Source organism: Plecotus auritus (genome assembly GCF_963455305.1).
Source record: "Plecotus auritus genome assembly, chromosome: 11".
Classification (NCBI taxonomy): domain Eukaryota; kingdom Metazoa; phylum Chordata; class Mammalia; order Chiroptera; family Vespertilionidae; genus Plecotus; species Plecotus auritus.
Window position 1 is genome coordinate 9,821,813 of NC_137777.1, and position 23,496 is coordinate 9,845,308.

Here is a 23,496-nt window from a genome sequence, read left to right on the forward strand (position 1 = left end):
CCAAGAGACTTCTGTAATCTTGTGTGCTTAGAACAATTCCCTAAATAAATGATGAGATCCTTGAAGAAGGACTTTTTTTTCATACTGCTATCACCTCTATCACTCATCTTGACTTTTAAATATTGCAAAAATTTCCAAACATGGAAAATAGTATGGAGAATAAGATAATGTATACTTATATATCCAGCACCTTGACTTAGAAAATGTTAAGCTTTGACATGTTTGTTTCAGAATTTTTAAATAGAATATCACAGTGTTGACAGTCTCTTTTCACCTCTCATTAACCTATTTTTTCATGCATTAATTCATTAATTTTCATTTAAGAAAGATGTATTGAACACCTACATTATAAAGTCAGGGGATAAAAACAAGTAATATTGAGGCTTGTTTCTTTTCCTTGAGGTACTCCCAATCTAATCGTGTGGGGAGAGATAAGGAAACACCTGGCAACAAGGCAATTGGGAGCAAAAAAAAAAAAAAAAAGGAGTGTGCATTCCAGACACTGGGATAAAAAACACATGTGTAAAGATACTCATTAAATACAAATTATATTGAACTGATTTTCAAACAGTTATATGTGGCATCCCAATGCAGGTACCAAAAGAGGGAAGAAGAGAAGGAACAGGAGGAGATGAAAAAAAGAGAGAGAGAGAAGAATAAATGACATCGTAAGCCCATGGGCTCCTAACCATTTCCTCCTATATCACACACACAGTGGATGAAAGGGTGTGGTTCATAAATATACTATGCACTCCCTGGGCACTTGAACTAGGGGCTGTGGCTTAGATAAGGTATTTCCAGCTTCTGGAACAATACTACAACTCCACTTCTTTCTCTCCTATGCATTATCGTAGGGATAACCTGAAATCATCTCTGATCTATATTCTATATATATAAAAGCCTAAGCGACTGGCCAACTGGCTGGTAGCTATGACATGCACTGATCACCAGGGGGCTGACGCTCAACGCAGGAGCTGCCAAGCAACAGCAACTTTGCAGAGTGCCCTCTTGCACTCTGGAACCCCTCGGGGGATGCCGGACTGCCGGTTTCAGCCTGATCCCCACAGGCCAGGCTGAGGGACCCCACCTGCTGGAGGGACCCTGCTCACTCCGCAAACACCCTTTGAGCCCCGGTGCTGCCCCAGGCCGGCCGGGGAGGGACCGCGTGAGGTTGGCTCCAGGGCATGTCCGGCCCATCTCACCCAGTCCCACCAGCCACCTTCTAATTAATTTACTTTCAATGTGCACGAATCCGTGCACCGGGCCTCTAGTATATACCAGTATATAAAACTACTTTCAAACTTTGGTTCTTTAATTCTGATCCAAAACAATTTGTGCAGAGGCAACCCATCATAACCACATGACAACTATGATAGGTCTTGCTGTGTCTTATGTAGGAGCCACCATCAATCTTCCTTCCTCACACATATGATTTTGTGCAAGTCTATGTTACATTTAGTAGTGATATCCCTGAGAATGGTTGATGGTCTATTTTCAGTAGGTGGGTGGGAACATATAAAGAAAAAAAAAAACTAAAGGAAAGATAGCTTCAGCATTGAAAAATTGGCAATATATGATCACAGTGGAAGCAAAAGAGTGAAATGGACAAAGCTGATATGGCACTAACTGTAGAGACCACTTTGCCTCTTCTTGTTTCTCACAGGATTGTATGGTGGGCAACCTTTTAACAAGTGAAAAACCTGCCACTTCATAGGTATTTGACAGTGGCCAATTTTATTACAGTTTCTAGTGCCTAGTCCATACAAGCACATAGGCAATATTAAATGCTCAAAAAAATCAATAGATAACCTTTAGGTCTAAAAATATATAATTGTGTGTATTTTTTTTTAAAAAATAGTAGCCCTGACTGGTGTGGCTTAGTTGGTTGGAGCATCATCTTGTACACCAGAAGGTGGTGGGTTCAATTCCTAGTCAGGGCACATACCCAGGTTGCGGGTTTGATCCGGTTGGGGTGTGTGCAGGAGGCAACCGATTGATGTTTCTCACAACCATGTTTCTCTCCCACATCCACGTTTCTCTCCCTTCCTCTCTCTCTAAAATCAATAAAAAATGTTAAAAAATAGTAATTGGGGATAAGTACACTATATTGAAAAGCATTATGCATTCAAGTTCCTCTTACTCATGATTGACAATAAGTTCTCTAAAATCAGATAACCCTTGGATGAATACTGAAAACTTTTCAGAAGAATCACTATTCCTTTCAAGCTTTAAGTTCTTCACATTTTGCTGGGTCTGGTTTGCTCTTCCAATCAGGAAGATTGAAAACCTATATAGCATCTTGTTGCTAATTAGGAGGTGCCTCTTCTGGCTCATGCAGCCTTGCAAGTTCATGCCTCTTTGTGAAAAGAAAGGCGCCCCTTCCTCAGAGACAGCCCCAAACCAGCCCAGAGCAGTCCCACTTGTCCCCCTGGCCGGGCACATCTGTGCAAGCATAAACTGTACAACCAGGTGACTTGCTTGTAGTGCCAGAAAACATGGCTTTCAGAACAACACACCAAACACTTTCCCATGTTGGGCACTGGGCCAGGCACTGGCAATAAAAAGGGGAGCAATACAGAGTCTACCTTTGGAGTCTGGGAAGAGGGTCATATAAACAGATTATCACCTAGTAAAGTGATCAAAGAGAAACACACAAATTGCTACAGGATCACAAATGAAGGCATTATTCATTTTTCTTAGATGGGGCTGTGGTCAAGGAAAATTCAGAAAGGAGGAGGCATTTGAATTGGGGTTCACAAGATGACTAAAAATCAATGAAGTGGGAAAGGGCATTAAGACTTTTGGTGATCAGGACAAACTCAAGAGCCTCTTCCCATACCCCCAATCATAGGAAAGCCTTGGGTTGAAGCTTCACCACTTTGATCTAGTCCTGGGTCCCACCATTTTTACGGGGTTTGTCTTTCTTTGTCTCTTTTTGCCTTTGAAGTCATCCAGATAAGCTCAGCACTGGGGTTTGTGTAAACAGTGTGATAAACAGGGTTCACTTGCCAGGACTGTCCCCCTACATAGCCCTCTTGGGAGTCTGTGGAGGCAGGAGGTGGCTGGTCAAAGGCCAGGGATTTGGGAGTGTTGCCCAACGGTCTCCTCGAAGATGCAGCACACAGGACATTCCAGGAAGTGAGAGCAGCATAATCCTGCAGTATTTGTTTGCCCAGTGAAAATACCCTAGTGACAAACATGTTTAATTTGCTGTAGGTGTGACTTTTGGTTATGCAATGGGATTGTGACTCAGAATGTACTTTTTGAGAGACCTACACTGCTTATTTCCCTGGAAGGATCAGTTAGTTTTGCCCAGAAAAGCTGTTCCAAGACCACACACTACATTCCTAACTCAAGTGAACCTTTTCCCTTGTTGGCATGTGCTACTGGTTGCCAAAAGCTGAGGGGAGCATGTACACAGCATAGCTCCACACAAGCCACCGTGACTCTCAGAAAAAACAACTCTGTGTGTGTCCTTTTAGCAGGAAATCAGAGAGGGAGAATTGTCCATACTCGGGCATCAGACTGATTGTAGGGGTGGGGGTAAGGGTGGGGGTTGGAGGTAATGGCTTTTATTTCTTCCCCTATAGTAGGTAGGGAGGGTGCTGTAGCTGGTGTCCTCGGAAGCTGTTAATGGAGTTCGAGGAGGACTAGAAGCTTCACTGAGCATTGTTCTGCACAGTACCAACATCAACAACGAACCAGCTGACTGTGTTTTTACTGATTAGTTCCAAACTAGCTCTTCTAGGCCACACACTCATCAACCAGGTTCTCCTTTGATGACCCCTGTGTTGAAATAAAAGGTGGTGGTGAGTTATGCAGCACCAGCCCTCAGAAACTGCCTAAGGGCCCTCATTGCAACAATCTGATAACCACAGAAAGCTCTGAGGAGCAGCTGCCTGCCCTTGTTTATGATCTTCCAGCCCATGAAACACCCCTTCTAAGCTCCCAGGGACTGGGGAATGGAAAACCCTTGTCCACTTTAGTACCCAGGAAGAAGTCATCAAGGAGACGGTGAGACAAACCCAAGAACACTTTGTAAACATGAAAAGAACATTCCTACGAAGTAGGCAAGCACATTAAAACATGTCAGGTCAAAGAATAAAGACCAAGGGCAGCCACAGAGAGGCAAGGGATGTGTCAGCCTGTACTTAAGGATCCTGCCAAAGGGGAATTACATGTCAATCACTGGGAAAGTATCATACACCAAGATATCCTCAGTTGCCCTATAAAGACTTCACATTCTTCAGCTCAGGAATGTGAAAAAGATAGCCTCATTCCACCAGTTGCTTATGCCATAATCTAGGAACCATCACTTACTTCTCTATTTTTTCATTACCTTCTTCCCACCACACCATCAATCCATCAGCAAGTAAACCTCCAAATTATATACTGATCTATCCTTTTTTTTTTTTAAATATATTTTATTGATATTTCACAGAGAGGAAGGGAGAGGGATAGAGAGCTAGAAACATCGATGAGAGAGAGACATCGATCAGCTGCCTCCTGCACACCCCCCACTGGGGATGTGCCCGCAACCAAGGTACATGCCCTTGACCGGAATCGAACCCGGGACCCTTCAGTCCACAGGCCGACGCTCTATCCACTGAGCCAAACCGGTTTCGGCTATCCTTTTTTTTAAATCTCTAATGCCACCATCCCAGTCTAAGCCACAATAAATCTTGCCCAGGCAACCTCAATAGCCCACCTGCTGGTTTCTACATACTCTTCTCTGGCTCCCCTCCACCTCTGATTTCTGTATAGAGGAGGCCTTTCTAAGCATAAATATATGGAAAAAAATTATCAAAGAAAAAGTTCTATAGATTTGACAGCATAAAAAACTTAAAAATTTAAATGTAAAAAAATATTCCTTAGTGAGTGAGAGTTGGGGGGGGCGTAACAACTTTTACTTTTTTACACTGTATGTTTTAAACCTATGTCTTTTTAAAAAATATATATTTTATTGATTTTTTACAGAGAGGAAGGGAGAGGGATAGAGAGTTAGCAACATCGATGAGAGAAAAACATCGATCAGCTATCTCCTGCACACCCCCTACTGGGGATGTGCCCACAACCAAGGTACATGCCTTTGACTGGAATAGAACCAGGGACCCTTGAGTCTGCAGGCCGACGCTCTATCCACTGAGCCAAACCAGTCAGGGCTTTAACATATGTCTTAACATATTTTTTAACAAAAAGATTTCACTAATAATCAAATAAATAAAAATTAAAAGTGAGATAATCACTTTTTGCCTATGAAAGTAGCAAGACTTTCTAAAAAATCTAATTTGCTTTTATCCACAGTTTGTGGGAGTAAATAAGAATTTTGGCAAAGTCAGATATTTCAAAAGTTCACAGCTTTTGACTAATGATTTTATTTTTTAGGAATTTATCATAGGCAATAATCAGTTATACACAAAGATCCAACTATAATGGTTCATCTAAGAATTATTTATAAAATCAAAAGTTGGAGAAAATATAAGGATGAATAACTAGGGCACAGTTAAATTTATGGTATCATACCTATCAATAAAATGAATTATAATATCATGTAATGTTTATAAAGGCTCAAATAAGAAAAATATATTTTCCTTAAGTTTATAAATTTAACATAATTCCAATGAAAATACTGTCAGAAAATTTTTAATAGAAAAACTGATCCTACAGTCAAATGCAAAAATAAACAAGAATGGCCAGGAAAACTCTGGGAGGGGAAAAGAACAACTAGAAAGGCGTAGTACTACCAGATATATGTATGAAAATATATTTTAAACCCATAATACTTAAAAGCGTGTAGCACTAGAACATTGAGAGACAGAACAGTATAGAATGAAATACATACATGAATTTATTTGATGAAAATGGAAGAATCTCAAATCAAAAGGGAAAAGGTAGACAGATGAATAAATGATGGTAAGACAACTAGGTAGATATAAAGAAAAGAGTTGGATCCATGCCTTCTTGTAACATTTATCCCCTCAAAAAAAGAAAGTAAAAATTGAAACTATAAAAGTACTATAGAGGAAAACAGAAGTACTAGGAGAAAACCAATATTAAAAAAATATTTTTAATGAGGTTGCCTTTTTTAAAAAAATATATACTTTATTGATTTTTTACAGAAAGGAAGGAAGAGGGATAGAGAGTTAGAAACATCGATCAGCTGCCTCCTGCACGCCCCACCACCAAGGCACATGCCCTTGACCGGAATCGAACCTGGGACCTTCCAGTCTACAGGCCGACGCTCTATCCACTGAGCCAAACCGGTTAGGGCTATGAGGTTGCCTTTTTAATGATGACTCAAATTCCAGGAAGCTGTAAGTGTAAGTATTGATGTTTGACTATATAAACATATATTATAAAAGTTCTTCATGGCAAGATTCCACAAGAAAAGACAAAGCAAAAACAGACCAGGGAAAAAACTTGTAACCTATAACACAAAGGTCTAATCTCCCTCTAGAAATCAATATGGAAGACCTGTAAGCTACAGAAAAGTAGGCAAAGCTGATGAAATGACAGTTCATAGGACTAGAAAGTACATAGATGATTCTAAAACAATGAAAAGATGCTCATCTTCACTCTTAATAAGAAAAATACAAGTTAAAACTACACTGGGAATACAATTTTTACTTATCCAATTATCAAAAATCCCAAAACTTGGCAAGACTGCGCAGAACTAAGTTGTCTCAAAATAACAAGTAGGAGTGCAAAGTACCACAAACATTATGAAGGGAACTTAGTGGCATTTATCAAAATTATAATTTTATATGCCCTATGACCTAGAAATTCTACTTCTGGGAATTTATTTATGCATCTGCATGCAAAAATAATGTACAAAGCTGATAACTGAAGCACTGGTTATCAGAGCAAATCTATATATATATATATAAAAGCCTCAGCGACCATTATGACTGGTCGACTGAACGACTGGTCCACCAGTCGCTATGATGCGCACTGACCATCAGGGGGCAAACACTCAGTGCAGGAGCTGCCCCCGGGTGGTCAGTGCGCTCCCACAGCCACCTCCTGCGACCAGCTAACCTCCTGTAGTCCCTCCCTCTGGCCGCTGGCCAACCTCCTGCGGTCCCTCACTCTGGGGATCGGCCCCGATTGGGACTGGGTGAGAAGGCCCTGAATGGCCCCGATTGCCAGCCAGGCTGAGGGACCCTACCTGTACACGATTTCGTGCACTAGGCCTCCAGTGACAGAATAAAACCCAATGTCTACCAACATAAGACTGGTTAAATTAACTAGTAAAAAAACGAATGGTGAGCCAGGCTGGTGTGGCTCAGTGGTTGAGCATCAACCCATGAACCAAGAGGTCACTGGTTCAAATCCTGGTTAGCTGGTTGTTGGCTCAATCCTCAGTAGGGGCATACAGGAGGCAGCCAATCCATGTTGATGTTTCTCTCTCATTGATGTTTCTATTTCTTTCTTCCTCTCCCTTCCTCTCTCTAAAATCAATAAAAACAAATTTTAAAAAAATAATACATGTCTAAAAAAAAAGAAAGAATGGTGAAACTCACTATGAACTTATATGGAAATATGTATAAGGGAAGTTATCAGGAAAGAAAACCAAAATGCAGGATAATGTGAACAATATACTATCTTTTATGTAAAAAGGTAGGGGAGAGAATAGAATCTATATTTATATTTGTATATATATATGCATAAATAAAGAAAAGGATACTGTATTAGTTGCTTATGGCCAAATCATAAACTATCCCAAACCCAAATGGATTAACACCAATACTTATTATCTCATACAGGTTTTGAGAGTCAGGAATCTGAAAGTGGTTTGCTGGGTCCCTCATGAAGTTGCAGTGAATATTAGCTGGTGCTGCAGTCATCCCCAGGGACTAGAACATCCACTTCTAATCTCACCCACATAACTACTGGCAGGACGCTTCAGTTCCTTGCCATGTGGGCCTCTCCGTAGAGCTGCTCACATGACCTGGCCCCTGGCTTCCCACAGAGCAAGTGATGGGGCAGGGAGATAGAGAGATAAATGGGCAGATACGGATGGATAGAGCTAGGTAGATGGACCAGGATGGGGATGCAGACCTTTTGTAACCTAATCTCAGAAGTGGAATAGCATCACTTCTGCTAGATCCTATTTGTTGGAAGCAAATCCAGTTCTTGCTCAGGGGGAAGGGAATTAAAACCAATCTCTTGAAGGAAAAATATCACAGAATTTGTGAACATTTTTTTTAAACCACTACAGATACATACTAATTAATGATGGTTACCTAGGGTTTGTGGGGCAATGAAGGGATCGGCAAATGAGGAATGGGTAGAAGAAAATTTTTCACTTGTATCTCTAAAATGCTACATACAATTTACCATCTTAACCATTTCTAAGTGTACAGTTCTGTTAGCAAAATCAACTCCATATCCATGTCCCCGATTTCATTTCATTTTTAAGTTTCATGCTGTGACCTCTGACCAACCTTACTATCCTTAGCAAGCGTATCAAAGCCTTCTAGTTGATGATGATCTGTCTACCTTAAAATGTAGCCATAATTATTTTTGTTAGTAATAGCATGACAATGGAGGTAAGTATCAAACTGGTGATAGTGTCGATTATAAACAAGCATCTATCACAAGACCACCAGCAGGTACTGTGGCCCCTGATGCTACTGCATTCTTTGTCACTTTGTCTTGTCAATCATTAGTTACTTTTGGCCAGATACTATTTGTCATGCTATTAAAAAATTACAGTGACACAGGTCTGTAGCACAGAATAACTGTCCCCCATTTAAATTACCCTGTAATAAATTCTGCTATATTCTATGGAGTTGCTTGCATTGGTCTTTGCCTTCTTCTTTTTTTAAAAAAAATATATTTTATTGATTTTTTTTTACAGAAAGGAAGGGAGAGAGATAGAGAGTTAGAAACATCTATGAGAGAGAAGCATCAATCAGCTACCTCCTGCACACCTCCTACTGGGGATGTGCCCACAACCAAGGTACATGCCCTTGACCAGAATCGAACCTGGGACCTTTCAGTCCGCAGGCCAACGCTCTATCCACTGAGCCAAACTGGTTAGGGCTTGCATTGGTCTTTGGTCTGAAGATACCTTTTGGTTACAGCGGCCATTACACCTTGGCCCCACGGTCAGACAAGTTCTGTGGCATTAAGTACATTCACATTGTTGTGCAACCATCACCAACAGAATTCTTAAAACCCTACCGATAAAACAGAAACTCCCCATTCCTCCTTCCTCTCAGACCCTGGCAACCACCATTCTAATTTCTATATCTATGAATTTGATTACTCCAGGTCTACCTTATATAAGAGAAATCATACAGTATGCGTCTTTTTGTGACTGGTTTATATCACTTAACATAATGTCCTCAAGTTTCATCCATTTTGTAGCATGTACCAGAATTTCCTTTCTTTATAAGGCTGAATAATATTCCATTTATGTATGTACCACATTGTTTATCCAGTCATTAGTCAGGGAACATGTAGGTTGCTTCTATCCCTTGTCTATTGTAAATAACGCTGCCATGAACATGGGTGTTCAAGTATCTCTGAGTCCTCATGTGCATATTTTTGTATTTAAATTTTTTTGTGCCATGGAAATTGCATTAGTAATCAGTTGCTGCATAATAAACCGCCCTAAAAGTCGATGGCTTATCACAACAGTGATTTATTCTTCCTCCTGGTTCTGTGAGTTGGCTAGATGGTTCCTTCACTTGTTTACCTGGCCTCTGTCACATAGAGGCATTCAGCCGGGAGATCGGGTGGGCCCACAGGCCCACGTTGGCTTCAGTCACATGTCTGGCAGTTGGTCTTGGCTCTTGCCTGGTTCTCCTCCATGTGGCCTCTTATCCTCTAGTGCAGGGGTCCTCAAACTTTTTAAACAGGGGGCCAGTTCACTGTCCCTCAGACCGTTGGAGGGCCGGACTATAGTTTTAAAAAAAACTATGAACAAATTCCTATGCGCACTGCGGGCCCGGGATGAGTCGGCTGCTAAGCAGGACAGGCAGCGGCACCCGGCGGGCCGGATAAATGTCCTCGGTGGGCCGCATGTGGCCCGCGGGCCGTAGTTTGAGGACGCCTGCTCTAGTGGGTTAGGCCAGTTTTCTTATATGGCAGTCTCACAGAGGTATCGAAGAGGGGAAAGCAGAAGCTGCAAGGTTTCTGAGGCGCAGGCTCCGGAACTTGCTCAGTGTCTCTTCAGTTATCTTCGATTGGTCAAAGCAAATGTCAAAGACAGTTCCCGGCCAGTGGGAAATACAGTCCGCCTCTTGATAAGAGTAGCTGCAAAAAAAATATCAGTGGCCACATTTACTGTAGCACAGGAATATATTACCTATTCAAAAATATTAAATAAAAGTGTTTATAGCTAGCCTTGACTGGGTGGCTTAGTTGGTTGGAGCATCGTCCCGTACATCAAAAGGCTGCAGGCTCGATGTCCAGTCAGGACACATACCTATGTTGCAGGTTTGATTCCCAGTCAGGGTGCGTGCTGGAGGGAACGGATCAATGTCTCTCTCTCTCTGTTCTTTGAATGTGCTGAACCCTTTACTGAGGCAGGGCTTTTGCACATGCCACTCCCTCCGGTGGGACACTAACCCTACGCTTTGCCTGGCAGCAGAACGTAGTAGTTGTTGTGGACTCAACTGTGCCCCTCCCCCCACTTCTTATGTTGAAATCCTAACCTTCAGGACCTTAGAATATGACTGTTATTTAGAAATAGGGCCTTTAAAGACGTAATTAAGGTAAAATGAGGTTACTAGGGTAGGCCCTTGTCCACTATGACACAAACACACATGGAGGGAAGAGCATGTGAGGACACAGGGAGAAGGCGAGCTACAAGCCAAGGCAAGAGGCCTCAGAAGAAATCGGTGCTGCTAACATCCATGCCAGATACCTGGCCTTCGGGATTGTGAGAAAGGAAGTGGTCATGGCTGCCCTCGCAAACCGTATAGCAGTGAAGCAGCTGAATTCGGAAGCGGTCTTCCTAGTTGTAAAACCTGCCACTGTCAATTACTAGCTGTGTAACTTGGGGCAAATTACTTACCCTTTTCCTGTAAAATGGGGATGAAAGCAATAGTACCAATAGAGTGACAGCCGTCTGGTCTGCCCCAGTCTGAGGGGTTTTCTGGGATGCAGGACTTTTTGTGCTAAAATCTGACGGGTCACCCTACACTGAATATGGTTGCTGTGAAACTGAATGAGGAATTCCTAGTACATGGTAAACACTCTCAGGAACAGGTATAGTTACTATTAAATATATTTCAGATTTAGCTTAACTGTTAAATCTGAAATACTTTCAGGGAAAGAGATACTTTCCCTGACCCCATAATCTGGATTAGGACTCCTTGTTAGATTCTTTTTTATTTAAAAAAAAATGTTTTTATTGATTTTAGAGAGAGAAGAAGAGAGAAACATCCATTGGCTGCCTCCTGCATGCCCCCTACTGGGAATCCAGCCTGAAACCTGGGAATGTGCCCTGACCTGGCATTGCATCTGCCAACTTTTGGTGCATGGGTTGAGGCTCAGCCAACTCAGCCATGCCAGCCAGGACTCCTTGTTAAGTTCTTTCACAGCATCGGGTTCTTTTGATTTCAAACTGGGCACATGGCTGCCTGGAACAAAGACTATTTCCCAGCTTCCCTGGTAGAAGAGTAAGTTTTGACCAATGGGCTATGAGTCAATGCGATATGTGTAAATTCTGGGTTGTACCCTTCAAGCGGCCGGGAAAAAATGGACATCTGTATTTTCACTAACTGCTAACTAAAATTCAGCATTTGCTTCAACTATGAATATAGGGAACAAAGCATAAAGTACTAGCAGTAACTGTGATCTTGTCACCAAATGAAATCACAGACATTTTCATCCTGTTTAATAAAAGCCTAATATGCAAATTGTCCCCTCTGGTTCGACCAGGAGTTCAACTGCTTGCTTTGACGTGAGCTGAAAAGCAGGGGGCAGCGTGGAACATGGCGGGCGTCAGCAATGCAGTGCTGGCAGTGGAGGCGCTTCCGGCCCCAATGGGTCCCGACAAGGAATAGGACCGTGGCAGTATGGTGGAGCAGGTGAGCGGGCGGCGCCAGGTCAAGGCGGGTGTGAGCGGGGGTCCAATCACCCCACCGATTGCCCCACAGACAGTGACCAGTGGCGGTGGTGAGAGGTGGGAATCACTGACTGGCTCCCAGGTGCTGAGGGAGCCTGGGGGGCGGGGGGCGTGGCCCGATAGATCCTCCCACAGGTGGGATGGTGGAGCAGGTGAGGGGTTGGCACCAGGCCAAGGCAGGGTGCCAGGCGGGGCTGTGGGGCTGCGAGGCTGGGGGCGCGAGGTGGGGCTGCGAGGCTGGGGGTGTGAGCTGGGGCCCGATCTCCACAGGCCACCCCGAGGGATCCCACCCGTGCACAAATTCGTGCACCGGGCCTCTGATATCACATAACAGTTTTACAGATATCCAATATGTTGTTTACAGTCATCAGCACTATGAAATCTGAAATTAGACTCACAACTAGACCTTATTATTTAATGCTTTACAGCAGCACATGTACTGCTACGTGTCATGGCACAAAAATGGCGAAGGGCTCCTTCCTGCCTTGCCCCTTGCCCTTTTGTCACTCATGGGGAACTCGTAGCAGGTCATCTTGAACATGCAGGTGAGGAAGAGGTAATGAGGACTCCAACGCGTTTCCCTTGGTTGTGAGAAAGGGAGACACGGTCCAGATAAGTAAAGAGCGTCAGGAGAGGAGTCCGTTTGATTTGGTTTTTAGACATGTGACCTTTGAAGTAATGGCAAGATGTCCAGATGGAAAAGTCCAGCGAGGCAGGCAGGCAGGCAGGCAGGCAGGAGATCAGAATTGGAGGTGAAGACGAGTCATTTTTTTTTTTTTTTTTAAGGAGCAGGTTTAAACTGGCGTGAAAACACTAGTGGGTGCCTGCCAGAGCTAAAGAACAGAAGCCCAGAGGGAAAAGAGGGCATTGTGCAGGAAGGACTGAGGCCCTGCGTGGGCTGGAGAGAGGCAAAACCAAAGCAGGATGCACTGGAGAGAGTTCTTGGGCCCAGACCACAGAGTACTTACTCCCTCTTGGGTTCCGGAGAACCGTTATGCTGGAGGCACAGCTACAAACAGCCAGAGCTGAGAGGGAAAGGAAAAGACAGGGTGTATCATGGAGGGGCTTTTTCCAACGCGCAGTCAAGATGGTCAAACAGGGAAGGGTCATGATCGGGTGTATATTTCAGAAAGAACCAGTCTGGCTGCAGCCTGATGGTTCCAACAGTTTAGGGCCTATCCGATTGGGGCTTAATCACAAGGAACAGCAACAGCCTGTAATTATTGGAATCGAGAGTCCAGTGACGACTCGGGAGGCAAGAGGTGCCAATGGGGATCCAGATGCAGGCAGCTGCTGGCTTGCACGAGGTCAGCTCGTGGCCACTAGACCCAGCTCTAATATTTGAGGGGCCTGAGGATAAGAGAATACCAAAGGAGGCTCACATACTATGGAAATAAATATTTAAAAGTTACAAATCAAGCCAGTGATCTCTCCAAATATTCTCTATTCTCCTACCTGGGTAAATACATCTTTCGAAGGACCTGGATGGGGGCGGGGAGCTGGCGAGATCGGTTGCATTTACGCAGAGCTTTCCTGGAACCGAGCAGCAGTGAGCGCGGCGGCGGCCCGGTGTAGAGAACCACAGCGACACCTGCCTCTTCTCCGAGCGACGACGTCCTGGCGCCGCTTCCCGCCGCTGCGAGGAGCGCGCCGGGTCGGCCGGGGGCGTGGCCTGGCGTGGCCTGGCGTGGCCGCGGGCCGACGGCGCGGGGTCGAAGGGCACGCCGCGTCAGTGTCATGGCGGCCTCCATGCTGGGCTGGGCCTGGGGCCCTCTGCGGCCCGGCGTGCCCGGCGTGTGGGCGCGCGGGCGGCGGCTCCTGGGGCCTGCGGGCCCCGGACGGAGCGTGGCTGCAGCCAGCGGATCCGGCGGCGCGGGCGCTGACCTCTACTGTCTCGAGCTGCTACGGTGAGCGAGCCCGCCTGCCCCCGCGGAAGGTCGGAGAGCAGCAGGACGGCGCTCGGGAGGGTGCGGCCAGACTCCGGCCGCGGGTGGCAGGCGGGCGAGCGGACCCGCTCCTTTCTGTGTCCCGCGGCGTGGGGGCTCCCGGTGAGGGGGCGTGAGGCAACTGGGATTCTCTCCCATATGGTCATGGTACAGCTGTCAAAATTAGGACATTAAAATTGATCCGATCTTACCATCTAACCCACGGAATCGGTTTGAATTTTGCTGATGATTCTGTCATGTTCTTCATTACATTTGGGGTCATGTGCTACCTTTCGTTGTTATATCCTCTTCCGTTTTCTCCAATCTGGAACGGATTCTCAGTCTTTGCTGATCTTTCATGAGCTTGACCTTTTTTTTTAGGTTCATGTCAACTTTATTTTTACTTTTTATTGTTTAAAGTATTACATGTGTCTCCTTGCCCCCGATTGACCCCCCCCCCCCGCCACTGCCGCCCCCCAGGACAAGCCCCCACCGCCCAGTGTGCACTGGTCATGCTAACATGCATGCATACAAGTCCTTTGGGTGATCTCGCACCCCACCCCTCCCTCCCCTGCCTTCTCTCTGAGCTTGACATTTTTAAGAGAATAGGCCAGCTACTTCATAGAATCTCTCCGTTTGTGTTTACTTAATGCTTCCTCATGATTTATACATTTTTGGCCAGTATGTTAGAGAAGTCCTGCTGTGCTTTTCTCGGCATCCTGTCAGGAAGCACAGGACATTGATTTATCTTATTGCTGGGATGTGAAATTTTCATAACTTGGTTGAGAAGGTGTCTTTCAGGTTTTTTCCCTATACGTTTAATTAATAAGAATGCTAATTAGGCCCTGACCGGTTTGGCTCAGTGGATAGAGCGTCGGCCTGCGGACTGAAGGGTCCCTGGTTCGATTCCGGTCAAGGGCATGTACCTTGGTTGCGGGCACATCCCCAGTAGGGGGCGTGCAGGAGGCAGCTGATCGATGTTTCTAACTCTCTATCCCTCTCTGTAAAAAAACAATAAAATATATATTTTTAAAAAGAATGCTAATTAGTAAGTAATGCATATTTTGTGAGGAACTCAGTACTGTGTAAATATCCCATTTCTATCCAGCTTTCATCTATTTAACATTTCTAGACACTTATTGATTTTTTTTCTTGAATCCGTTATTACTTTGATCAGTTATCAAATGAAGATTAAATACCATGTTTTCTAGGTTTATCAGTTGATGTTGTACTGGTTGTTAAGTGTTTCCTTCTCTTCTTGTTTATTCTTTTTTGTTGTTAACCCACACCTAAGGATATTTTTTCCATTGATTTCTTGAGAGAGTGGAAGGGAGGGAAGGAGCAAGGAGGAGAGAGAGAGAGAAAGAAAAACGTCAATGTGAGAGAGACACATCTATTGGTTGCCTCCTGCACGTGCCTGACCGGGACCGGGGATCGAACCTGCAATCTAGGTACTAGTACATGCCCTTGACCTGGAATTGAGCCTAGGCTGACGCTTGTAACCGCTGAGCCACACCTGCCAGGGCTATTTATTCTTTCATTTATATTGATAGAGGCTCATGGGGTCCTGTTACAGTCTGTTAACTGTCATTATTTCCTGATGCTTAAATTGTCCCACACATGGCCAAAGGGAACTTGATCATGTCCATTTCTTTGTCCTTTTGACAAACCCCTTCATTCTTTGAACATTTCTCTCTGCTCAAGAAGATGTGTCAGGCTTATCTTGTATTTTCCCTGCCCCAGTTCTGGAGTCAGCCTTTCCCCCAAGGATCCCTAGCGTTTATTTGTGAGGTTTTTTCAGTGGAGAAAGGTATTTAGAAACCAAGATCTAGGTGTCGGGTGTGTTCACTGATACTGGGGCCAAGGTGGGAGGAGTGGCGTTGCTTCGAGGCTCGCTCAACAGATATTGCTAGGAAACATAAGTACAGTATGTGCTAGTGGGCGTGCATACATGCGAGCACCCCCACACCCCTCTATTGTTTTCTGTCTTTATGTCTTATCTGTTTATCTATGTATTAAAAACTGCGAGTTCATACCAGGATTTGCTGGAACTACTTTGGTAGCTCATTTGAATTCTTACAAAGTGATTGTGAAACAACTAAAATTATAAGTACTATATAAGTCAAAATAAATTAATGGAGATTAATTGTTTCTTATTTTTAACTGGTCTGGGATTGTGGGCAGATACATTTTTAGTAACTTTAGAGAAACTGGTAGAGAATATAAGAAATGTTAGGCCTTTTTTGAATTGAACCCTCATTATTTTCAGGTAATTCTGGTTAGTATTTTTTTGTGTGCAGTTTGGAAGTCAAAAGTAACTGTCTTTTTTTTTGCCTATTTGTTACAGGAAACGAGATTATGAAGGCTATTTATGCTCCCTGCTGCTTCCTACAGAATCCAGAAGCTCTGCTTTTGCACTGAGAGCCTTCAATGTGGAACTGGCTCAGGCTGGTATTAAAATTCCTTTAAAATTATTTGCCAAAATGTTTATATAACGTGTTTAATGCTGAACAATAAAGAAATATAATTGTAATTCATATGTTAAATGTCTTTAAGGTCTCTGCTGGTGATTTTTTTTTCCTATTTAGGCTTAACAATTCAATTCCAAAAATAAAACTAGCCAATGAACTTGCTGTTTCTGGAAATATCATTCTGGAATTTCTTTTTCTAAGGATATTATAAAACTATGCACTTAACATTGCACATTTGTATTTATTGGAAGAAACCCAAAACAAAAAGACATATGCATCCCTATGTTCACTGCAACATTATAGGCAGGAGATGGAAGCAACCTAAGTGCCCATCAGGAGATGAATGGATAGCCCTGGCTAATGTGCTCAGTGGTTAGAGCAATTTAAGTGGGCTGAAAAGTTGGCCAAGTTTCAGGGAATCACCAGGATGGGGCAAAGTATTAGCCAGATTAATGGAGACTCAGATATGGTACCTGCCTGCACCTGCAGTGGTAGGGCTCAACAAAGGAAAAGTCACTTCTGCCAGCACTTCTTTTGGCCCCTCTAGCCCTCATCCTGAAGTCAGACAGTTCAGTTCCTCCCCGTATGTCCCTGGTGCTTTTCGAACTTTGCCCCAGAGCTGGAGCTCAGAGTGAATGCGTGGGCCCGTTAGGAGGAATGCCTGAGACTCCAGCAGCCCTCAGCTTCCTCAGCCACAATCCCTGCTGGTTTTTAAGCCTAAACTAGAGGCCCGGTGCACAAAATTCGTGCACTCGGAGAGGGGGGATTCCCTTAGCCTGGCCTGCGCCCTCTCACAATCTGGGAGCCCTTGGGGGGTGTTCGACTGATGGCTTAGCAGTCAGACATCCTTAGAGTGCCCGCAGAGGTGGGAGAGGCTCCCACCTCCAATGCTGCATTCGCCTGCCATGAGTCTAGCTTCTGGCTGAGCGGCGCTCCCCCTATGGGAGCTCACTGACCACCAGGGGCAGCTCCTGCATTGAGCGTCTGCCCCCTGGTGGTCAGTGTGCATCATAGCGACCAGTTGTTCTGTTGTTCGATCGATTTGCATATTAACTTTTTTTTAAAAAATATATTTTATTGATATTTCACAGAGAGGAAGGGAGAGGGATAGAGAGCTAGAAACATCGATGAGAGAGAAACATCGATCAGCTGCCTCCTGCACACCTCCCACTGGGGATGTGCCCGCAACCAAGGTACATGCCCTTGACCGGAACCGAACCCGGGACCTTTCAGTCCGCAGGCCGACGCTCTATCCACTGAGCCAAACCGGTTAGGGCTTAACTTTTAATTATATAGGATGAGGCACTGGAACCTGGGCTGAGGAGCCTGGTGGTGTCGTGCCCTCACTCCTTAGGGGGAACCTCTATGGGCAAAATCTCTCTCCTGATTAAAAAAAAGTTAATAAAATGGTATAGATTTTTCTTTTTTAACCTTTCAGAGAAGTGCTTTTATTTATATACAAGGCTAAGGAAGGGAAAAAAGGTCTAGAAAAAGGAAATGTCAAATAGGTCTTCAGTGAGGGTCTAGATGCAGTGAGTGGTTCTGGTAGGGTCCAGGTTGGAGAGTTGCTCTTACGTGTGGTTGCTTCTAGGTTGTGAGGATGCTTCTCCCCTAACCTCGCGATTGGGCCCCCTTTGGGCCTTAGTGACTGGTTGGAATGACTTCTCCGCTCTCAGTCAGCCCTGTCACCCTGTGCCAGCTCTTTATCATATAGAATTTCATAATTGCCATGAACTTCCTTTAAGGGTGATGATTTAAAAAGATTATGGATTGAGAATAGATTATATGCCACTGGAAGCTGAACACTAAAAATTGCTGAGAGACCCACCCAGCACCAAGACCATTAAAAAAACACACTAACTTTCTATTTGGAAATGATTTCACACACACAAAGTGAGAATAGCACAGAGAATACCGATATAACCTTTTAAAAATATTTTTCCCCTTTGCTTTATCATTTTGTCAGTATGAATATACCCACATCCATATTTCTTTAATGAATCATTTTAGAGTCACTTGACTATACCATGGCCTTTATCCCTGTAAACTTGAGTGTGTTTCATAAGAATAAGAATATTCTTTTACATAATCACAGTACAGTTGTCAATTTGAGTATATTTGCCATTGATTACAATACTTCTATTTAATCTACATCTGGTTTCCAGTTTTGTCAAATAACCCAGTAATGTCCTTTATGGCATTTACCCATAGCCAAGACATGGGAACAATCTGTGTCCTTTGATGGAAGAATGGATAAAGAAAATTCGATGTGGTACACATAAGCACATACACACATTCTGGAATATTGTTTAGTCATAAAAAAGGAAATCCTGCCATTTGCAACAACGTGGATAGACCTTGAAGTATTATGCTAAGTGAAATAAGTCAGACAAAGAAAGTCAAATACCGTATGGTCTCATATATGGAATCTAAAGCAAGACAAAAGAAAACGAAGCCCTCAAACTCATAGATAGAGAGGCCAGGTTGATGGTTGCAAGTGACAGGGCTGGGATATGGGTGAAATGGGTGGTCAAAAGGTACAAACTTGGTTATAAATGAGTACGTCCTGGGGATGTAATGTACAGCATGATAATAATACTGTATTTATAGTTGAAAGTTACTAAGAGAGTAGATCTTAAGCGTTCTAATCACAAGAAAAAGAAGTTCATAACTGTGTAATGATGAATGTTAACTACACTTATTGTGGTGATTATTTCACAATATATACATATATCAAATCACGTCGTATACCTGAAACTAAGGTACTGTTACATATCAATTACATATCTCAGTTTTTAAATATTTACCCCCTAGATTTAGCATGCATTGGTGCTTCTTGCCTGAATCTGACAAGGCCATTCTTAATAAGTAGTGAGTGAAGGAGACTGTAAGATAATTACTTAGTGAATGAATGAGTTTATTTAAAATGTACATACAGTAATACTTTTTGTGGTGTACAGTTCTATAGGTTTTGAAAAATGCATAGTCATGTACTCACCACCATAGTCATGAGAAAACAATTCCAGCAACCAGAAAATTCCCTCATGTGCCCCTTTGTAGTCACCTCACCTCTCACCCTTACTATTTTGCATATCCTTCTGCTTCCAGGTTATTTTGAAGTACGTTTCAGATAAACTTTTCTGTCAACATTTCAGTATGTATCTCTAAAAGAGAACTCACTTAGAAATAACCATAATGCCATCATCATACATTAAAAACTTAATAGTAATTTCTTTTTTTTTCTTTAAAATGTTTATTTTTTATTTTTTATTATTATTATTTTTTAATTTTAATAAATCTTTATTCAGATTATTACAATTGTTTCTCCTTTTTCCCCCAATAGCTCCCCTCCACCCAGTTCCCACCCCACCTTCTGCCCTTACCTACCCCCCACTGTCCTCATCCATAGGTGTATGATTTTTGTCCAGTCTCTTCATGAACCCCCCATACCCCTTTCCCCCTGAGAATTATCAGTCCACTCCCTTTCTATGCCCCTGATTCTATTATATTCACCAGATTATTCTGTTCCTCAGGTTTTTAATTCACTTGATTTTTAGGTTCACTTGTTGAGAGATATGTATTTGTTGTTCATAATTTTTCTCTTTACTTTTTTCTTCTTCCTCTTCTTTAAGAATACCTTTCAGCATTTCGTATAATACTGGTTTGGTGGTGATGAACTCCTTCAGCTTTTTCTTATCTGGGAAGCTCTTTATCTGCCCTTCAATTCTGAATGATAGCTTTGCTGGGTAGAGTAATCTTGATTGTAGGTTCTTGCTATTCATCACATTGAAAATTTCTTGCCACTCCCGTCTGGCCTGCATAGTTTCTGTTGAGAAATCAGCTGACAGTCGTATGGGTGCTCCCTTGTAGGTAACTAACTGTTTTTCTCTTGCTGCTTTTAAGATTCTCTCTTTGTCTTTTGCTCTTGGCATTTTAATTATGATGTGTCTTGGTGTGGTCCTCTTTGGATTCCTTTTGTTTGGGGTTCTGTGTGCTTCCTGGACTTGTAAGTCTATTTCTTTCACCAGGTGGGGGAAGTTTTCGGTCATTATTTCTTCAAATAGGTTTTCAGTATCTTGCTCTCTCTCTTCTTATGGCACCCCCATAATTCTGATGTTGGTATGCTTGAAGTTGTCCCAGAGTCTTCTTACACTATCTTCAACTTTTTGGATTTTTTTTTTTTGCTTTTTGCTTTTTCGGTTGAGTGTTTTTTGCTTCTTTGTATTTCAATTCTTTGACTTGATTTTTGTGTTCCTCTTGTCTGTTTTTGGGTCTCTGTATAATATTTTTTATTTCAGTCAGTGTATGTTTAATTTCTGGTTGGTCCTTTTTCATATCTTCGAGGGTCTCGTTATATTTATCGGCCTTTTCTAGGATATTCTTAAGTCTTATCACCGTGGTTTTGAATTCTATATCCAGTTGTTTGTTTTCCTCCATTTCTTTCGTTTGTGATCTGATTCTTTGACGCCGCATTTTCACTGCTTCCCTGAGTTGGTAAGGTAGATTTGTGTGCTAGGTTTCCTATATGGCCCAGTGGGTCTGCCTCCCCAGTTAACCTGAGGTGGACACTCTTGGTGCACCCCTTTGTGGACTGTGTGTACAGCCTTGTTGTAATTAAGTCTTGATTGTTGTTGGTATCACTGGGAAGAATTGACCTCCAGGCCAGTTGGCTGTAAGGATCAGCTGTGTCTATGCTGGGAGAAGTTCGGTGCTGGAGACAGCCTTATAGAATTAGACTTGCCAAATTGCAATAGCCTCTGTGCTCAGCTTGGATGGGGTGGAGTCTCAGTCTTGGCTTCCCGTCAGCCTTGCCCTTGCGCACACGTGCGCGCCTTCAGACCTCTGCCTTCCCGTCTCCCGAGTCTCCGCCCGAGAGTCCAGACTCCCCCCACAAGAGCGTGGGTCCCCAGGGGCTCGCCTGGAACCGGGGTTCAGTGCAGTCAGAACTGGGGCCCAGTGCAGTCAGGAGCCTCCGACTCCCTTCCACTAGGAAAAGCCTGTGGCAACCTCCGCAGCCTTTGTGCGCACTGGCACGCTTGCGCTTTCAGTTCTCCGCCTTCCCCGGCTCCCGAGTCTCCGCCTGAGAGTCCAGACTCCCCCAACAAGAGCGTGGGTCCCCAGGGGCTCGCCCGAAACTGGGGTTCAGTGCAGTCAGAACTGGGGTTCAGTGCGGTCGGGGGCTTCCTTCCCCCTTCCGCCAGAGAAAGTCAGCCAGACTCTCAGCCGCCCTTCCTCTCTGCGCGCACAAAGACCCTTTCCCGTACCTCCAATTCTCTGTGAGCTTTTCTCTTTCCTTCTAGTTGTAGAATTTCCACTCAGCCAGCTTTCCTGTGGTTCTGGATGGTGTCCGTTCTGTCTTTTAGTTGTAGTTTTGAAATGGTTGTGCGAGGCAGCAGTTTAGGTGCTTACCTATGCCGCCATCTTGGTTTTCTCCCATAGTAATTTCTTGATGTCATTAACCATCTGGTGGTCGGATTTTCCAATTTCTCTCTTCAAATCAGGATTCAAATAAGGTTTACATCTAAAGACTGGTTGATCTAGTTCTTAAATTTCTCTTAAACTAAACTCTCTCCTCCTCTTCGTTTTTTCTTGCAGTTGTTTTCTAGAATCTCTTCTATTTTCTAAAATATTTTTGAATAAGCACCAAGTAATTTGTAGCTTTTACTTAGAAAGTTCATAATGACAACAGTTTAAGGAAAAATTAAAACAAACGTATAGAATTAAACTTAGTTTTTGGCTGAATTATGTGATTATAAAGTCATAAATATTGATTTTTTAGACTGTAAACAGTGCATTTATTAAAGTTTTTAAACCCTATTTATAGATTAAGGATTCAATTTCTGAGAAAACAATTGGACTGATGCGAATGCAGTTTTGGAAGAAAACTGTGGATGACATATACAATGACAATCCACCACATCAGCCTGTGGCCGTTGAACTGTGGAAGGTAAAAAAAAATTTGTAAGAATTTTATTTGAGCATATTTTTGATGCATACAATTTGGATAATAGTAAAGGGCAGTCTATCCTAAAAATATTCTTAGGCTCATGTAATGTTCCGATATATGTTAGTTTGGACAGAAGAATTTAAAATTACCCACTTATTGCACAGATATTTTATGTATTTCTTTATTGAAGGAAAAAAAGAGGGATCTGGTCACTTTTTGTTATAAATTATTTTTCACACATTTGGTTGCAGAATTTAAACCCTACACATTTGAAGCAATGGCAGGTAAATTTCTTGTTCTACCTCTGAAGGGAGACGTGCTCTCCATATTGTCTAGACACAAATCTAAAACTGCCTTTCTAGTTTGATAGAATTGCCTATTTGTTGATGAATTTTAAGTATTAGAGAATAGAAACCGATGGGCTAGAGTATTATTTGTATAGATAGATGGATATAATAGTTAGTTTTACATTAAAGCAGTTGTGTGGAACCTCATTCATGAACAGCTATGCACAGTTTAGAAATATGCTGACTTATGAACAGAGGAAGGGAATTAGGTGCTTTTGTCACTGATCCGTGTCCCATTGTAATATGAAGAGTGCCAAAAGACAGTTTCTGTGACAGCAGCCACTCACAGACCTGACAGTGGTGCACCTCTTCTCAGGTCTGTGTGCCAGCAGAGGCAGACCCCGTTTCTGGGCCCCAGATTGACTTCACAGAGCCCCAGTAAGGATGGAAAGCCAGGCCCCTCCAGCAGGGACTGAGAAGAAAAAGTGGATGGGAAGCTGTGAGTATTAGATTAGTTGTTTACCTCTATTCATCCCACTTCAGTAACTTCAACCTAGGTGACTCAGAGAAAAGTTTCTCTAAAATCCAGAAACTTTCTGTTGATTATTATTATTTAAATACATATTTATTGATTTCAGAGAAGAAGGGAGAGGGAGAGAGAGATAGAAACATCAATGATGAGAGAGAATCATTGATCGGCTGCCCCCTGCACATCCCCTACTGGGGATTGAGCCAGCAACTTGGGCATGAGCCCCTGACCAGAATCGAACCCAGGACCCTT

At 43.2% G+C, this 23,496-nt stretch overlaps 1 protein-coding gene across 4 annotated transcripts in view; it reads left to right on the forward strand.

Annotated features, from left to right (window-relative positions):
- The first annotated feature begins 13,630 nt into the window (after positions 1 to 13,630).
- NDUFAF6 (NADH:ubiquinone oxidoreductase complex assembly factor 6) overlaps positions 13,631 to 23,496 on the forward strand; it is a 30,397-nt gene continuing 20,531 nt past the window's right edge. Inside the window, exons 1-4 of one of the 4 annotated variants that reach the window (XM_080646187.1) lie at positions 13,794 to 13,992; positions 16,358 to 16,461; positions 22,306 to 22,428; positions 23,092 to 23,214. Coding sequence is in view for 2 of the 4 variants with exons in the window: in XM_080646184.1 (XP_080502310.1) it covers positions 13,823 to 13,992; positions 16,358 to 16,457; positions 22,306 to 22,428 (393 nt within the window). In the remaining 2 variants the exon portion in view is untranslated. Of the gene's footprint in view, positions 13,993 to 16,357; positions 16,462 to 22,305; positions 22,429 to 23,091; positions 23,215 to 23,496 lie in introns of all 4 variants that reach the window. The other 3 variants (XM_080646186.1, XM_080646185.1, XM_080646184.1) reach the window with 3 other exon arrangements.